At 32.4% G+C, this 16,857-nt stretch overlaps 1 protein-coding gene across 2 annotated transcripts; it reads left to right on the forward strand.

Moving 5' to 3' along the window:
* Window positions 1-41: 41 nt before the first annotated feature.
* LOC136040164 (zinc finger protein ZFP2-like) lies at window positions 42-16,801 on the forward strand. 2 transcript variants are annotated; one of them, XM_065724287.1, is made up of 4 exons: window positions 42-5,578; window positions 9,922-10,083; window positions 10,586-10,744; window positions 14,966-16,801. In XM_065724287.1, the coding sequence occupies exons 3-4, from the start codon at window positions 10,621-10,623 to the stop codon at window positions 16,642-16,644; spliced, it is 1,803 nt and encodes a 600-aa protein (XP_065580359.1). In that variant the 5' UTR covers window positions 42-5,578; window positions 9,922-10,083; window positions 10,586-10,620; the 3' UTR covers window positions 16,645-16,801. The 2 variants fall into 2 exon arrangements, with proteins under 2 accessions (XP_065580359.1, XP_065580358.1); XM_065724286.1 differs by lacking the exon at window positions 42-5,578 and having other exon boundaries at window positions 9,700-10,083.
* Window positions 16,802-16,857: the final 56 nt, after the last annotated feature.

Raw genomic sequence — 16,857 nt, forward strand, 5'->3', positions numbered from 1 at the left:
TTGTTTCTTGTATTTATTTTTTATCTTATTTGCTTCATTGCTTAAAAGCCATCCCACCGGCTCACTCCTGTTGGGACAAACTTATCATCATTTGAAAAGTAGTAATCAAAACTGACTAATATAAAGGTTAAAAGAAATTTAACGAATAGTGTTTTAATATAATTTAGTATTAATATTAATATTTGTATTAATTATATTAATTTGTATTAATATTTGTATTAATATTAATAATAATATTAATAATAGTATTAATATTTTAATATAGTATTAAATACTAATTAAATAGTATTTTAATACGAATAGTATTTTAACGAATAGGAATCACTTTTCCAAATAAAAAGAAATAATGTTGTTGAATACAAAAAGTGATTATTTATTGATAATAATTCTATGCCACGTATTTCACTCTATATAACTTTGACTACATCATTTCTTCTCTTTTTTACGAAATATCTTTTTGAGATAGTGATAACAGGTTTTCTAAAAAAAAAAAATATTCAAAATTAATCCAGTTTAACCATGGACATGTGTCATATTGTTGAAACGGTATTTTTTGGCAGTCCTTTTCCCAAGGGAACCTTAGCGCCCAAAAGAGATTTTAAATGTGTTAATTTGTAAATATGTTATGTCGAAAACGCCAAAAAACTTTATTTTGAAAGATTTGAAAACTATGTCTTTAAGTACTTGGAAAAAAAGTTTTTTTTGAGAATACATAATATTAAACTACGAAGGTTCATCCCAACGATATTTTGTACCAAAACATGCTAAAAGCTCTGTTTTTGGGATCCGCTCGAATTTTTCAGAATTGTTTTGCAAGTAGATATCGAATTTTATTTGAAAGTGGAGTTTGGGGCCCAAGCCGCCACAAGTAAGTTATCCCTGTGGTAATTTTTCTGACACCTCACCCGGGGCAACAAATTTACAAAGAGACATATTTGTTTGTCAACAAATACATGCCTATGTTTGCGGTTTTTAATGTGTACTATGTTTACAGTGTTTTTACTTTTACCATCCGAACTTTCATCCAAATGTTCCTCAAACAAAGGAAAACCTGATGCACAGAAAAAAGCATAAAAGGAACAAGATCTCTCCTCCCCTAAAAATAATAAAAAAAAATGCAGTATGACTGGCCTGCTGGGTCTATGGCCTATGACGGCCCAAGTGCAGAAAAAAAATGTGGAAAAACTGCCCATTTTACGCTGAGCGAATTAAAACTTAAAACAGATTCTTTGCTAAGCAGTCACAAAAAATTTCAAAGGGGGAAACAACTCTCCCTCCTCAGAAAATGGGCCAAAATTTAGTTTTAAGATCAGCTTGAAAGGATTGACTGGGCTTCTGTTTTTGTTTTTTTGTTGTTTTTTTCTCTGTTTATTTTGTGGTCTTCTATTTGTTATATGATTGAATGCAACTCCTATGCCAAGAAAACGGTAATGTAGAGAACAATTTTAACAAACTTGCATTGCATCCATTCGCATGTCCAAAAATGGGCCAAACATTTTTTGTTGAATAGCTATCACTTGCTGAATATTTCGAGTTATCCATGGTCATTGGTATTACTCAAAATGTGTTTATTTATAGAGACTGTTTAAATTGGCAATCTTCCTCATTGAGAACCAACTCTTGGTGAGAATTAATTGAAACAATTCTGCCAGATCAGAAAACATATGTATATAGACTAGGGCTATATACAGACATTTGGGAATGGGGAGGGGGGTTAAGGTGCAATTGAATGGGAAGCTAATTCATGGAAATCCAATTACAAGAAATTTTCTGGGTCTAAGAGAGGAAATAAACTCTGCTTTTGTCAATTACGAGGATATCCAGATTTTGTTTTGAACAACGTTTGTTTACATTGATTCAAACCGTTTTTGTATGTTTTTTTTTGCTTGTTCGTTTCCTCTCTGTTCTTTTAGCATGTGTTTATTGTATTTTTCAGCTTAGTTTGACCTGTTTTTAACTTGCAACTTTTAAATTGACATTTATAGTTAAATATTTACTTCTGAATTTGTTCTGATATTTCTTTTTCGTTGTCGTTTTGGCATTCTTGCCAGTTTTTCTGTTTCCTTGAGATATCTTTTACTTTGAAGTCGAAATTCGGCTCTTTGGGGCTTCTGATAGTGAGTTTTTAAAATAAATGTCTTGTCTTTATCTAAAATCACCAAAGCTCTAATAACCCATTATAAGTTTCGTTTTATATAGTTAGCAATAATTTGTTTGTTTATTTATTCAGTAATCTGAAAAAAAATTCCCTTCTATTATACAATCTTCAAAGCTAGCTCCGGAAAAACCGCCGAACTAAGCCTTTACCTGAAATTAGTTCTATACTAGCTGAAACATGGGCACTCTAAAGCATAGACAATTAAAAGGCTGAAGAAGTACGCATTTTAGCTGTTCCATAGAATTCATCTACAGATAGTTGCAACTATTAGTTTGATCAAAATTAACCTGGATTAGTCAAGTTTTACTGATTTCCAGAACGTTGAATTTTGAAGTGTATTCTTAGGCTTTCTGTGTAAGGAGCCGGGTTGCTCCTTACTTACAGTTCGTTACCACAAACTGTCTGATGAAGAATTCAAACTGCAACCAGGTAAAAGATTATTTTGCAAAATCAGATTGTTATATTTTACAAGTTTTTGATAATACTCTGATCTTTGTCTTTCGTCCTGTTTATATTGAACAAGCATAAAGCAATGTTCCTATCTGTCACTTATTAGATTAAGTTGCAACCTGAAGTTTTGTAACTGTTAGATATTTCGGACAGTGGAAACTGTATGACACATGATTCACACTGCAATTGGCACACTTACGATCATTTAAAGAGGAGGGAATCTCCAGTCAAAATTGTGAGAACTTGAGCATCGAGTATATTTAGGAATATGGCTTGGGTAATTAGCATTAGTATGATTCGGTAACAGGTATTTTTAGCAACAAAGGAGGTTTTTTTTAAAACTCAAATATGAGTATAATTTTGTTTTCAAATTTTAGCCTATATTTGATAGCTGTTAAAAGGGTATACTGTTTTTCAAAAGTAATTTTGATGCTACGAAAATTTCCAATACGCATACATCACAAACACCACAACAAGTATGGAGAAGCATTGGATCAAAACCGTTCCCTAATCCATGGTAATCCCGAAAATTTTAGTTTCAATGACTTTTTGCTTCAGAATTCATAAACACTGATCAAGCTGATTTACGAAAATCAAATGCAGGCACCTTATCAGCATCTATAACTAGCGTGTTACGCGAAGGCCTCAATTGTGCAATGCAATCATGAAATTTGATTTTCTCATTAAGCCTTACTGTTTCACAGCTTAGATACCAATACAATTATGAAAACTCCTATCTTGCCCATGAGAAGCTTTTGGTACAGAGCTCTAAATTTGGTGCCTCCTCCAAGCCCGTGCTCCGACGCGTAGATCGTAGTACAACAACATGGGCGGGAACGCAATTTGGTGTTGTTGCATACACAGTTTAGATACCAATACCAGTTTCCTGTTACCAATTAAATACCAGTTTCCTGTCTCCAGCCGCTAACATCGCTACCGTGCACTGTGTCCTAAAAATAAATCGAGTTTTCATAACTGTATATTGGTATCTAAGCTGTGTTCTGTTTATACGGATTACCTATTTCCTATGGAATGTTTGAAATAATTGCAAAAATATTTCTGCAAAAATTCAAACATATCCTTAAGATTGATAGATGGGACGTTCAGTAGGCTACTAATTTGCTTAGGCTGCTAACCACCATTAATAATCTCACAGAGAAAAATCGCATTAATTATTTTCACCTTCAATGATGTCTTGAGATTGAAAATTTAACTGCAGTGTTTGCAACAACATCAACTTCGATTCCATTATAAAGGTTAAACTTCAGGAGATTTAGAACAGGCCAGATAACTAATTTTGCAGTTAGTCCAGATTTAGGATCTAATATGGAATTTTTTTTTTTACCAGAGCTCAAGATAGCATTTTCCAAATAAGCCTGAAAAACTGATAACTAGAGTTCATCAGAGAAAAGTTAATTCAGAGAGTTCATTGAGAAAAGATAATATTGGCTTGCTTAATTATTCTATCATTTTTGAACTGATATTTTAATCATTGTATGTCTATTGTTTTTATAACCTAGACGTAAAAGTAGATTTTAGTAGCCTTTCATAAAGGCGATGTTTTTCTGAGTGACGATCTGAGAAACACTGAAAATAAAAGAGTGTAAGGCCCAGTTGAGTTCCCTGTTTTACATAGCAAATGTGATATTAGAATTACTGCAAATATTAGTATAAAATTGGGATCTTTAGAGGCAAACATTTTAAAAAAACAATTCTCACTTCATAATAGGCTTCAGCAGCACCTTTACTTTGCTAAAGTGAAGTATTGGGCTGATCACATTGCAAAGATTTTAAACTGTGATCATACATTTTCTGCTCGGATTAGTGTTTTTTCTCAATTAAAGTGATAAGATCGTGCAGCTCATTACTAAACAGAAAATTAGTGATAGAACTTTGATTAACTCAAAGCGTAGCAAACTTAATAGACAGTAATGAGCATTCCTACTTTCTCCATCAAAGACTTTTGGGACATAGCATTTGTCACACATTTTTTTTTCGCTCTGCCTTTGCACATACGCAATGACGGATTTTTAACAATGGCTGGCATATACACAATAGATAATTGGTAGTTCACCCGTGGGCCACCGTCCGGAGGCTTTCCTCTGATGTGTCCCATTTGTGAAGCAAACTTACATGACTGTTACATATGCATTGGCTGAGTTTCAATCAATGTCCCAAAACGTCTTTCGATCACTAATAAGAGCCTGCTGAAGAAGAATGTTTGCATAAGGACGGCTTAAGCATAAAAATCAGGTTACTCACACTTTCCTTAAATTTTCTTTGCTACTTTGTCAGTCAAAGATTGAGGCTCAAACATAAGGGCTACCAACTGGAAACCTTTTATGTCAAAAGTACACATTCCCATGCGTCAGGACACAATGATACAAAAAGGCAAAATAGTGGTAAGTTTCAGAAATTGGGATATAAAAGACCAAAAAAGAGACTTATTTGTAAATTCATGGCATAAAAAGGAGCATTTCTCAATTGGATATATATTTTGGTAAAATAAAATGTCACTTTTAATGAAAGTAGTACTTTTTCTCTTTTTTTGAGGATTCAGGTTTTGCCAAAGATGTCGTCAGTTATGGTTTTTTCTAAAATAAGGGGTTATTTTGTGTGAATTTTTTGTTTGTGTATTTTTTCCGTTATATTTTATGTTAATTGGTCGCTTTAAAAAGGGTTTTAGAGTGTCTTTTGGTCAATAGTACAACTGGTAAAAAAAAATACCTCTATAGTTTTTTAGATTTCAAGATGGGCGCAATTTAGGATTTTCGGCGGACACCTTTCATGGCCAAAAATCTCGGGACCCTCCTATAGATGGCATGCCTTACAGATCAGCCATTACTTGCTTTTAGGTTAGTCGATTCTCAAGTCTTCTTTATTACTAAATAATGCAATCATTTGAGAAAAGACAAAACCCCACCGACCTGCTTTAATATTTTATCATTTTTGCACTGGCAATTTAATCAGGTAAAATTCTAGTTTAGGTAATTTTTGCTATCACGAAGGCAAATAAAGCTTTCAGTAAGGAATCCAGGGCCAAAAATATATCCTGGGAAGGTACTGCCAGGCTTCTATGCCATCCCTCTTCTTATTTCTAAGTCTTAGAAATTTGGCTAGCCTACTTGACAGACCTATACCTATTGAAATTTTGACAAAACAATATTTTACCTTAAATTTCAGTTATCAGTTTCTTTTTCTCTGGTTTAGGGTAATTATGAAAATGCAATTCCTGGTATTTGAGTAGAATTATAAGCCATATCAAGGGTTTTTCCAAAGGAAAAATTCTATTTTAGTGACTTGGCTATCTTGGAAAGGGGTTAGGTTAGGAAAAATGAAACTTTCAGGGATGGGTCTACAGGTTAAAGTATGTCCCAGGAAGGTATTTTGAAGTACATACCTCCACTCCCTTTAGAGGGTCCTGACCTTTGATGACCTATAAAAAAATATCCGTATTATAAAAGTGAAACCTTGCAAAATAGAATATTATTTTGTAAAAAGTGACTAAAATGTAAACTTTAATTAAAAATTTGGTGTTAAGGAAGAAGAAAATGTCATAAACAGCAAAATAAAATTTATTTATCCAACTTAATCATGGAAAATAAAAGCTTGTAGATCACATAGCATTAAAAAATGGATTTATAATGAAACTGTAAGTTTGAAACCTGTATTTTTAAGTTTGAGACCAACATTTTATGGCTTTTTATAGTTTATATTTTGGTCATTTTCAAGAGCTCAAAAAGTATTTGAATTTGCAGTAGAAACAACTATTATTTTCATAAAGAACATAAAAAAGGCATCAAGTGGTATGTTCACTTTATTGGCAAGGCATAATATGAACAGTGAAAATTTTACCAAGTTGTGAAGCTAAAAATAATTTTCTTGTCCTTTATTTAAGTAGAAGATGTATTTTGTAACGTTTCACTTTTATAATACAAAGATTTTTAAAGGTCAGGACCCTCTAGAGGGAGATAGAGTAGAGGTAGGTATTTCAAAATACCTTCCCAGGACATAGGACTACTGTAATCTGTAGACCCATCCCAGAAAGTTTCATTTTCTTAACCTAATCCCTTTCTAAGATAGAAAAAAGTGGCTAAACTGCAATTTTACCTTTAATCATTATAGTTTTATTGTTTGGGTACCTGTGTCTTATAGCCACTGTACTTAAGTTCTGTTGAGAAGTGAAGTTTGGTTAATGCTAAAAAAATAGCCAGTTTTTTGGACCATGGGGTGAAATTCATTCAGTTTGCAATCTGTGTTGATAGGAAATAGTATCTGACCATGGATGTTAATAGGACAATTTAGGATTTGCCAAGGACTGAAGGAGGGGTAATTAGACTTTTCCAGGATAAGGGGGTGTTACCCAAAACAAAACAGTGCCTCAATGGACACAGGATGACTGTACTCTTTTGATAAAGACCCTTTTTGGAAGTGTACAGCTAGGCCATGTATGAAACAAGTTGGTTTGTGTGTCAATATGTGGTTTGCTCTCAGTAGGAATACAATTTGCTACTGCAATTTGTTTTATTTATTTGGTAGTTTACAAATTATTGTCTGTGGCCTGGTGCAGACAAGAGCTAGATATCTCTAAGAAAACAGTAGTCAGTTGGAATAACTACCTCTGTGAAGTGAATTGACAGAAATAGAGTCTTAAAAGATAGGGTCTTTAAGATATAAGACACAAGTACAATTGTTTGTGTTGCCTAGACATAAAAAGTAGCTTCTAGTAGTCCTTAATAAAGATAACATTTTTCTGAATGAATATCTGAGAAACACTGAAAATAAAGATTGGTATGCACAGTTGAATTCTCTATTTGGCATAACAAATTCAATATTGGTGTTATTGCAGATATTAGTATAGAATTGGGGTTCTTAAGAAGGAAATAATTCTTACTTTGTAGTAGCCTATGCTATGCAGACAATTGTAGGCTAGTTAACACAATTTCAAGATCTTTTTACTACATTTTATCTTGAAATTTCTTAATGTCCAAATATAGGCTATAGCTCAAATAATTTATATTCTTCCTGCATTTATCATTTCTTAGACTTCATTATTGCTGATACAGTTCTGGATAGATCAGCTGAAACATATGCATGGGAAATATATAATCCCCTTACCTTAATCACCTTTTTGTGCATTTCAATTGCAACTCTACTATAATTTACCCCCATCCCCCTCATGTGTAAATATATAGCTATTTACCATGTGTTTTCTGGTGCTGAATTTTGTCACAGTTAATTCAATTTACTGTTAAACTGGTTTAAATAAGGGTGATACTGATAGCAGTATATCCATATTTCAAACAGTAGGCTGTACAAAAAATGTGGTTCAGTCCTGCTTTCTAGGGCTATAATGAAAGAAAGGTTAAGATGGCTAGGCCACATTCTGCAGATGCAGGATGACAGATTGTCCTTTTTGGCCATCTGCCTGGGGCTAAATGGAAAGCAGGTTGTCCTTGTCTAGGGTGGGAGGTTGTCATAAATAAAGATTTGAAGGAAAAGGGAACTTCCTGGGAGGGTGTAAAGAGAGAAGCCTTGAATAAATTGGGTTGAAGGAGGAGCGTGCATAGCTGTGTTGGCCTCAGGTAACTTGGTGCTGTGGTGAGTTATTAGTACTATTAGTAGTAGCTGACAGCAGAGTATAAGTAGTATTTGAAATAAGAGGAAATGGTATTATGTTTGAGGGCTTAAAGTTGAATTTCCAAGAAAATCAATTATTATATTCAGAAAGAGAAAAAAAAAGCATCAAATGGTATGTTAACCTTAATTGTAGGTCAGTTATATAAACTACCCCAAATTTACCAGAGGTAATTGAAGTTAAAAATTTATCTTTAATTACTCCATAGTGTAAGAATTGGTAGGTTTTATGTAAGAATCATCTTGAAAACCTTCTAAAGAACCTTTTAAATGTTATTCCTTTGATCGCTAAGCTTAATTTTGACTACAGTAAAAAGTTTAGCCCTAATAAAACAAGTGTAGCTTATTGTTTGTTTTAATAACTTTTCTTTGTACTATTAATTGACAATTTTTGAGTAAATAAGGATTTTATTATATTTTTTGTCAACATTATTCTGAATCTGCACACCAATAAATACTGATTTTTTATAAATTTCAAAGATTTACAAAAATAAATTGATGAAAGCTTTAAAAAATTTGTTTTTTTTGGTTATCACACTTTAGTAGCTAGCAGGCTATAGCAGTTTCAATAATTTAGTTTAAGTTTTTGATGTTACAAAAGTTTATTCAATTCAATTTTTTCTGGCCCATCAACATAACAAAAGAGGGTTTGTAGCCCTAGTGATAGAGTAAGACAAAAAAACAGAGAAAATAAACAATCAACAAAAAGGGAGATTACAATCAACAGACACAAACATAACTACATGCTATATGAATAGGGAAGACCACTGGTGGTTGAGTTTCCTAGCAGAGGATTTGAAATCTTCCACTCTTATCAATAATGTTTGTAGGCAGAATCAATGAAAATTTTTGTACCAGAGAAGAATTACTGGTCCAAGGAGGCAGATACAGCAGATACTTGGCGAATTTAAAATAGCTTTGGTAATAGGTTATAAAATTAGAAAAAATCTGGGATTTAATTTCTAACTATTTTTGAAGGATTGCAGTTTTTTCTTCAATGTGCTTTCTATGAAACTTTAACTTGTTACTTCAGCGCCAATTTACTATACATTTTTAAAATCACTCATTATAGGGATCAAGGCCATGTCACTAAATTTTAAAAAAATACAACTAATTATATAACTAAATAATATAACTATTTCAGTATAACTATTTTTTGCTACTATAATGTAGCATGAGTCATAGTTGCATGTTGAAATAGAAGGAAATATAAATTAATTAAGAATATACCTTAAAAATTTGCCCTCGCCAAGTGTTTTGATTTAGAGGGAGTAAGGTCAATCATGAGAATACTTTCTAGGGGTCTTTTTAGCTATAGTATAATCGCAGAGCGTATACTTTAATGTTTTTTGTGTCTTCTTTTGGGAGGGGGATAAAATCTGATACATTTGACCTAAAGTTTAATTGCAAATGCAAAGTTTTCCTCTTTTCTTTTTCATAACAGATGAAGGCTGTTCGAATTGTCTAAATATTCAAATTCTTAAAAAGTTGGTGGGTAACGAAATTTTTTTACGTAATGTTTAGATTATTACACTTGAAATTGTTTGGGCCTCTCGTTTTTATTGCTTTTTTGGGTTTTGGGGATTTTTAGTCTTTTGGCAATTTACTGAAAAAAAATTTTTGTGTAATTTTAGGTTTTGTTTTTTTCCTTTTATTATTTGTGTTTGATGTTGTAGGTGGTGAGGATCCTTCGCCAAACAATGGTAAAACATTATTGGAAACTTCAAATTCTTCCCTTTCACCAGAACATCAAAATTTACCTGTTGATACTTCACCAGAGATTTGCACTTCACCTCTTCAGCTTGATTCTCAGAAAGAAGAAAGAAGAAATAACGAAGGTATGATTAAACTAACAGTTTGTTCTTCAGTCAATTTTAATAAGAAAAAATTTTGCTTGAATGAATTTTTGTTTTGCTAATATTAAGGATGAAATATTACATAAAGCTTTAAATAGCGTTTCTGAAAGTTTTACTTGCATTCAAAGTGTTACTAGTGTTAAACACAATGTAACTGTGATATTCAAAGTTGTACAGCCTTTTTTAAGTAACTAAAATGTGCAGTGCCAAAGTGCTATTTATTTGCCATTCTGATCTTTTGTGAGTATCACAATCAAAAATTGGATATTACAATCCGAGTATGATATATTGTCTTAAGATGCTTCTATTCTTAAAAAGTAGTTACTATTTACTGGTTTATGAAATTCAGTGAACACAATTCTAATCCGTGAAATTAGTTTCATAATAATCGAGTTATCACGCTTGAATTTGTTTAAGCCTCTTGGTATGTTTCATTATTTGAGTTCTCTTATCTGCTATCTCTTAATCCCTTTTTTCCTTGTAGGAGCTGAAGATAGTTCATCAATTAATACCGAATCAATGAGAGAAACTTCTATTTATATTCCGTCACCTGAGCTTCAAAATCGACCCTTTGGGGTATCATCCAGACTTTCGAATTTACCGTCTGAGTCAGGCTCACAGGAACCGTATGGAAATGACAGAGGTATATCTGCAACTAACAGTCGTGTGAAGTTTAGATTGATTAAAAAAAATTTATAGTTAAAAAATTTTTAAATTGAAAAATTTTAAGTCCCTGTTTACAAATAAGAACACTAAATGAATCAAATAAAAAGGGCAGAGCCTATAAAATTGTAAGAAAAGTGACTATTACACCCAAAATAACGAAAATCAAGAGAATAACGTATCAAAAGTCTATCATAATCAGCCTATATTAGCGACTGTGGAAGGGTAAAAATGGTAACTAAAGGAAATTGAACTCTCCAAGCGGATCCATGAAAAGATTATTTATAATGCCTTAAAAACTTTCTTTTTTTTACCGATTTTTTTGCTATGTTTTATGTAAAACATCAATGTTCTTCTAAACATAACTGACATGATACAGCTCAAGAGGAAAATATCAAACAAGACTAGAGATAAATAAGTGTGGAATTCTACTGAAGAGAACATAAATTATCACATTAAATATAATTTCTGGCATTTATTTATCTAATTATTTATATAATTATTTATATAATTTCAGGCATTTTATTTTTCTGGCATTTGTTTTATTCAGAACTAGCTGAAATAAAAGAAAGCCCCCTCTTACAAAGTATTATAATAAATGATAGTCTTAGTAATGTTGACAAAATTGAAATTGCTAAGCATATTTTGTAATGTGACAAACACGTTGATTCAAAACATAAAAAATTAGGCTAATTTTAACGCAAGTTTAGATGATTTTATAAGGCAGTGTCAGTCTTGTTATGTTTGTGACTCTGACCATGTAGATGGTGCTCAAATTGTGCTTTTTAATGCTTTAGTGAATCGACTTGTGCTTTACTGAATAGATTGGACAAAATTACACCACAGAGCCATCGTTAAAAACTGTTGAACCAGAGTTTAACAGCTGCGAAGAAACCTATTGACATCCTTGACCACTTATTATCAGTAATAATAATTAAAAAAAAATATCTTCATAAAATGTTTTAAAATGTCATAAAGTAAGTAGAAAACATGTTTTTAAAGGAACTGTCTTGTGGTAAAAAGAACATTTAAGATAAGTAAAAAATAGTAACCAATAAATACATTACGCAGATTAGTTGTCTGAAATGATAGATTTTGTGTTACTATTTTAAAAAGACCCTAAACCCCCTCTTATAGGAGGTGACGTCAAGTTGAAGCAAGCCAGGTGACTATTAGAAACTGTTATTAGATCTTCAGACCTTATTAGACCTGACGTCAGAAACCTTTATTACACCTCAGTCTTTTTATTGTCTTTGAAACGTTTTCTTAGATAAGCTAGCCTGTGAGGGAATGTTGAATAAGGGTTGAGGAATTTAACCTTCTTTAATCAGTTCCTGAAGCTGCGTTGTTTATTAGGAATACTGATATCCAAGATTATTAATCAAGTTTGAGGGTCTTTAGCTGGTTTGTAATCTATCTTTTAATTCTATTTCTTACCAAATACCAATAATCATATTATATACCAAATACCAATAATTATATCATACAGAAGAGTAGTTTTAAATGATAGATTTTCGTTTTACAATTTTGAAAAGAGTCTTAATCTCCATCTTATATGAGGTGACGTGAAGTAGAAGTAAGCAGTGTATTATTGAAATTGTCATCGTCAGAAACCCTCATATACCTCAAGCTTTGTATCTAATTTTTTGTATCTAATTTGTCTCTAATTTCAGTTAGCAGAGGATTTAACTTTCCGATCTTAAATGCGATCTTAATTTTCATGCGAAAAAAAACTGTTTTCTTATTAATTTCTATCCATTTTGATATTAAAATTAAATTACTGCAAAATACTACGATTATGAGCAGAAGCTCTGGCATAAAAAAAATGCTGTGTCTATGCAGTAAAACCGTCTCATACCTTGGAGGTCCATCATGGGTAGCAATTCCATTGTCAATGGCGTCTATTTCTTCTACAAAATTTTCATAAACTTTTTTATATAGATGAGTCATCTTTGGCTCCTCTTGGCAGTTTAGAATTTGGCTTAAAATTCGCTTTCCAAAATGATAATATACTAAACCAGCACTAGAAAGTCTTATTGTCCATCGGAAATCAGGATTCAAAGAACTCATTGTTTCGGTAAACGACCTTAAAAGAACATACAACTATGAATAAATCAAACCTAAAAGAAGGGATTCCCTAAAAACCTGTTAAAAAGGGTTCCCAGAGAATAAATAATGACAAGACCACACTGCTTTTCTATCATACAAAAACATAATGAGGAATTAACTGAAGACAATGAATAAAATATATATTACTGCCTTAGCGAATATTCCGGCTATCTGACTAATAGCCGTGCTGAATTTCATAGCATTTCATCAATTAATTACAAAATAAATGTCCTATTCTCCTTTTATATAAGTTTTCTTTCCATTGCTCTTTAAATGCTTAAAGAAACCTTTTCTTTGATAAGCTAGCCTGTGAGGGAATGTGAAATAAAGGGTGAGTGTTACTATTGCTGACTCACAACAAAAAATAGTTTTAATCTTCTTTTTTTAGTTCTTGAAGTTTCGTTGTCTATTAAGAATACTGTTATCTAAGATTATAACATAGGTTTGGAGGGTCATTGACTGGTTTGTAATTCATCTTTTAATTCTATTTCTTAGCAGGAATTTTTAAAACCATGTTTTCACTAGAACACTATTATTGACAGCTATTGAATGAAAATATAGAATGCTTTCATTGAATAAAACGAATACAAGAAAGAAAGAAATCAATGAAAAAGTGTATATGAAATTAAAATTGAAATTTGGTTTTTGCTATTGCTCCTATTTTGAGTTCATCCAAAGCTAAAAGCTCATATGTGGGCTCTTGCACTCACTTCTGTCAATTTTATCTCCAGTGAATGCATAATTTTTGCAAAGGATGGGCGAGAAGGATCACAGAAAATTTATTTTTAGTCTTAAATTATTCTTCAACGTTGAAATATAATATAGATCTTTACTTTATTAGATTAAACTTCTAGTCATTAAATTTGTAAGTTTATCTAGTATAACTGCACACCCTGCATAACATTTATGCTTGTATTTGCCCTCACGATGTATTTTATGATCTTTCGTAATTTAATATTCGCTGTTTACTGAAATTATAAAACCATTTTTAAGTGATAATATAAGTATAACCTTTAGAAATGTAGAATAGAAAGTTATTCGCTGAAACTCATCGAAGCAAATAATGTCTCCTTTTTTTTATCCAGTATGATTTTGCAATATTTTCAGTTTTAAAGCTGACAAAGATAATTTTCATTATTCAAACTCTAATTATTCATTGAGACGATCTAAAGTTTGTTTCTTTCCTTTTTCATTTAATTATTGAAAAAAACATGGTGCAAGCGATGCTAGACAATGTAGATCCCAATCTTGTACTACTTATCGAACGTTTTCTTTATATTATACTACTACTACTAATAACTCATTGCAGCACCAAGCTGCCTGAGGCCAACACAGCTGCCCACGCTCCTCGTCCAACCTAATCTATTCAAGGCCTCCCTCTTTCACTCTCCCAGGAAGTTTCCTTTTCCTTTAACTCCTTGTTTATGACATCCTCCCAACCCAGACAAGGACGACCTGCTTTCCGTGTAGCCCCAGACGGTTGGCCAAAAAGGACAATTTTCGGTAATCTGTCATCCTTCATCCGCAGAACGTGGCCTAGCCATCTCAACCTTATTTTCATTATAGCCCTAGAAAGCGGGATTGATCCACATTTTTCGTACAACCTACTGTTTGAAATCGGTCAGTCAGCCGGGTACCCAGAATAATCCTTAAGCAATTTCTCCGGAAAACATCTAGTAAATTTTCGTCTGCTTTTCGGAGTGCCCATGCTTAAGCCATATTTGACCACTGTCATTACTGTAGCTTCCAATGTTCTAATTTTTGTTTGCAGACTTATCTTCCTATTCTTCCAAACTTTTTTTGACTGTGAAAAAACACCCTGAGCCTTGGCTATTCTACTTTTAACATCTTTACTACTCCCACCGTCTTTACTAATAATACTACCAAGGTAAGAGAAGCTGCCAACCTGAATAATCTTTTCGTTACCCAACGTCACCTTTTCATCTTCACTTATTCCTAGCCTTAGTGACTTAGTCTTCTTAATATTAATTTTCAAACCTATTCTAGCACCCTTTATATTATAATTGTTGTAATGCTATTTTTTTCATTTCGTTCTATTAATTTCAATTAAAAAAAAGTTTCTTTACTACAGGAATGATGAATTCTACTGTGATCAGTTCTGATGGTGTGAGTCAGCCAATACTCTTTGGCCCAAAACCGATCGTTATGGTGAAGAAGCTGACAGAAAATGTTATTGAAGAATTAATTGCCGGCATATGGCGTTGCAGCGCCTGTGGAAAGGCAGAAAAATCGTTTTTGATCCTAGATCTTCACATCGACACTGGATGTGAAGAACTTTCACCAATAGAGTGTGACGTCTGTCCTACAGTAGTTCGAAATTACAGAGATTTTGTTTTCCATTTTTTGGAACACCAAATGGGAAGAACAAAAAGATGTCCTATCTGTTTACGAGAATTTACTGGTGACCTAGGACAACATCTAGTTTTGCAAGGTCACTTAGCACCAAATGTCTCTGAATCAGAACTACAGGAGAATGCGCCACTATTTGTTTCGCATAATTCATCTACAAGCGGCATCTCAAATTCATTTAAATCGGAATCTGAAGAAAAAGGGTCAGAGGATCAGATAACCTATTTGGTTAGTCGGTTACACAGTAAAAAACGCAGAAAATTAAGGGGATATCGAAAAACACATCTAGAAAAAAAGACATATAAATGTAATCTATGTAGAAAATGTTTTTCTAAGCCAAGCATTTTGAATATGCATCAAAGAGTGCATACTGGTGTGAAACCATTTAGATGTGATTTATGTCACAAGAGTTTCTCTTTAGCAGGCAATTTGAAAAAACATCAAGGAGTACATACTGGCGTGAAACCATTTAAATGTAATGTATGTAATAAAGGATTTTCTGCATCAAGTGGTTTGAGTAAACATCAAAGAGTGCACACTGGTCAGAAACCATTCAAATGTGATGTTTGTAAGAAATGCGTTTCTACATCAAGCAGTTTGAATAAACATCAAAAATTACATAATGGCATTAAACCATTTAAATGTGATATTTGTAAGAAATGCTTTTCTACATCAGGTGATTTGACTAGGCATAAACGATGTTATACAGGCGAGAGGCCTTTCAAATGTGATCTATGTAAGAAATGCTTTGCTAACTCAAGCAATTTGAATGTGCACCAAAGAGTTCATAATGGTCAGAAACCATTTGAATGTGATATATGTAAAAAGAAATTTTCCGGATCAAGTAATTTGAATATGCATCAAAGAGTACATACTGGTGTGAAACCATTTAGATGTGATTTATGTCACAAGAATTTCTCTTTAGCAGGCAATTTGAAAAAACATCAAGGAGTACATACTGGCGTGAAACCATTTAAATGTAATGTATGTAATAAAGGTTTTTCTGCATCAAGTGATTTGAGTAAACATCAAAGAGTGCACACTGGCGAGAAACCATTCAAATGTGATGTTTGTAAGAAATGCGTTTCTACATCAAGCAGTTTGAATAAACATCAAAGATTACATAATGGCGTTAAACCATTTAAATGTGATATTTGTAAGAAATGCTTTTCTACATCAGGTGATTTGACTAGGCATAAACGATGTCATACAGGCGAGAGACTTTTCAAATGTGATCTATGTAAGAAATGTTTTGCTAACTCAAGCAATTTGAATGTGCACCAAAGAGTTCATAATGGTCAGAAACCATTTGAATGTGATATATGTAAAAAGAAATTTTCCGTATCAAGTAATTTGAATGTGCATCAAAGATTGCATACTGGTGATAAGACATTTAAATAGAGTTTATGCAAGAGAGACAGTAAAGTGAGATAGTATGTGTAGTTTATAATAAATTTTGTAATGCTAAAAAGCGAGGTTATCTTATGAACCATAATAGTCCTTATCTTTGTATAATGGTGCCTAGATAATTTAAATTACAAAAAATTCTATTTCATAATTTTATATAGTTAAATAGCTTAATATATATATATATATATATATATATATATATAT

The sequence above is a fragment of the Artemia franciscana genome, chromosome 20 (assembly GCF_032884065.1).
Source record: "Artemia franciscana chromosome 20, ASM3288406v1, whole genome shotgun sequence".
NCBI lineage: Eukaryota > Metazoa > Arthropoda > Branchiopoda > Anostraca > Artemiidae > Artemia > Artemia franciscana.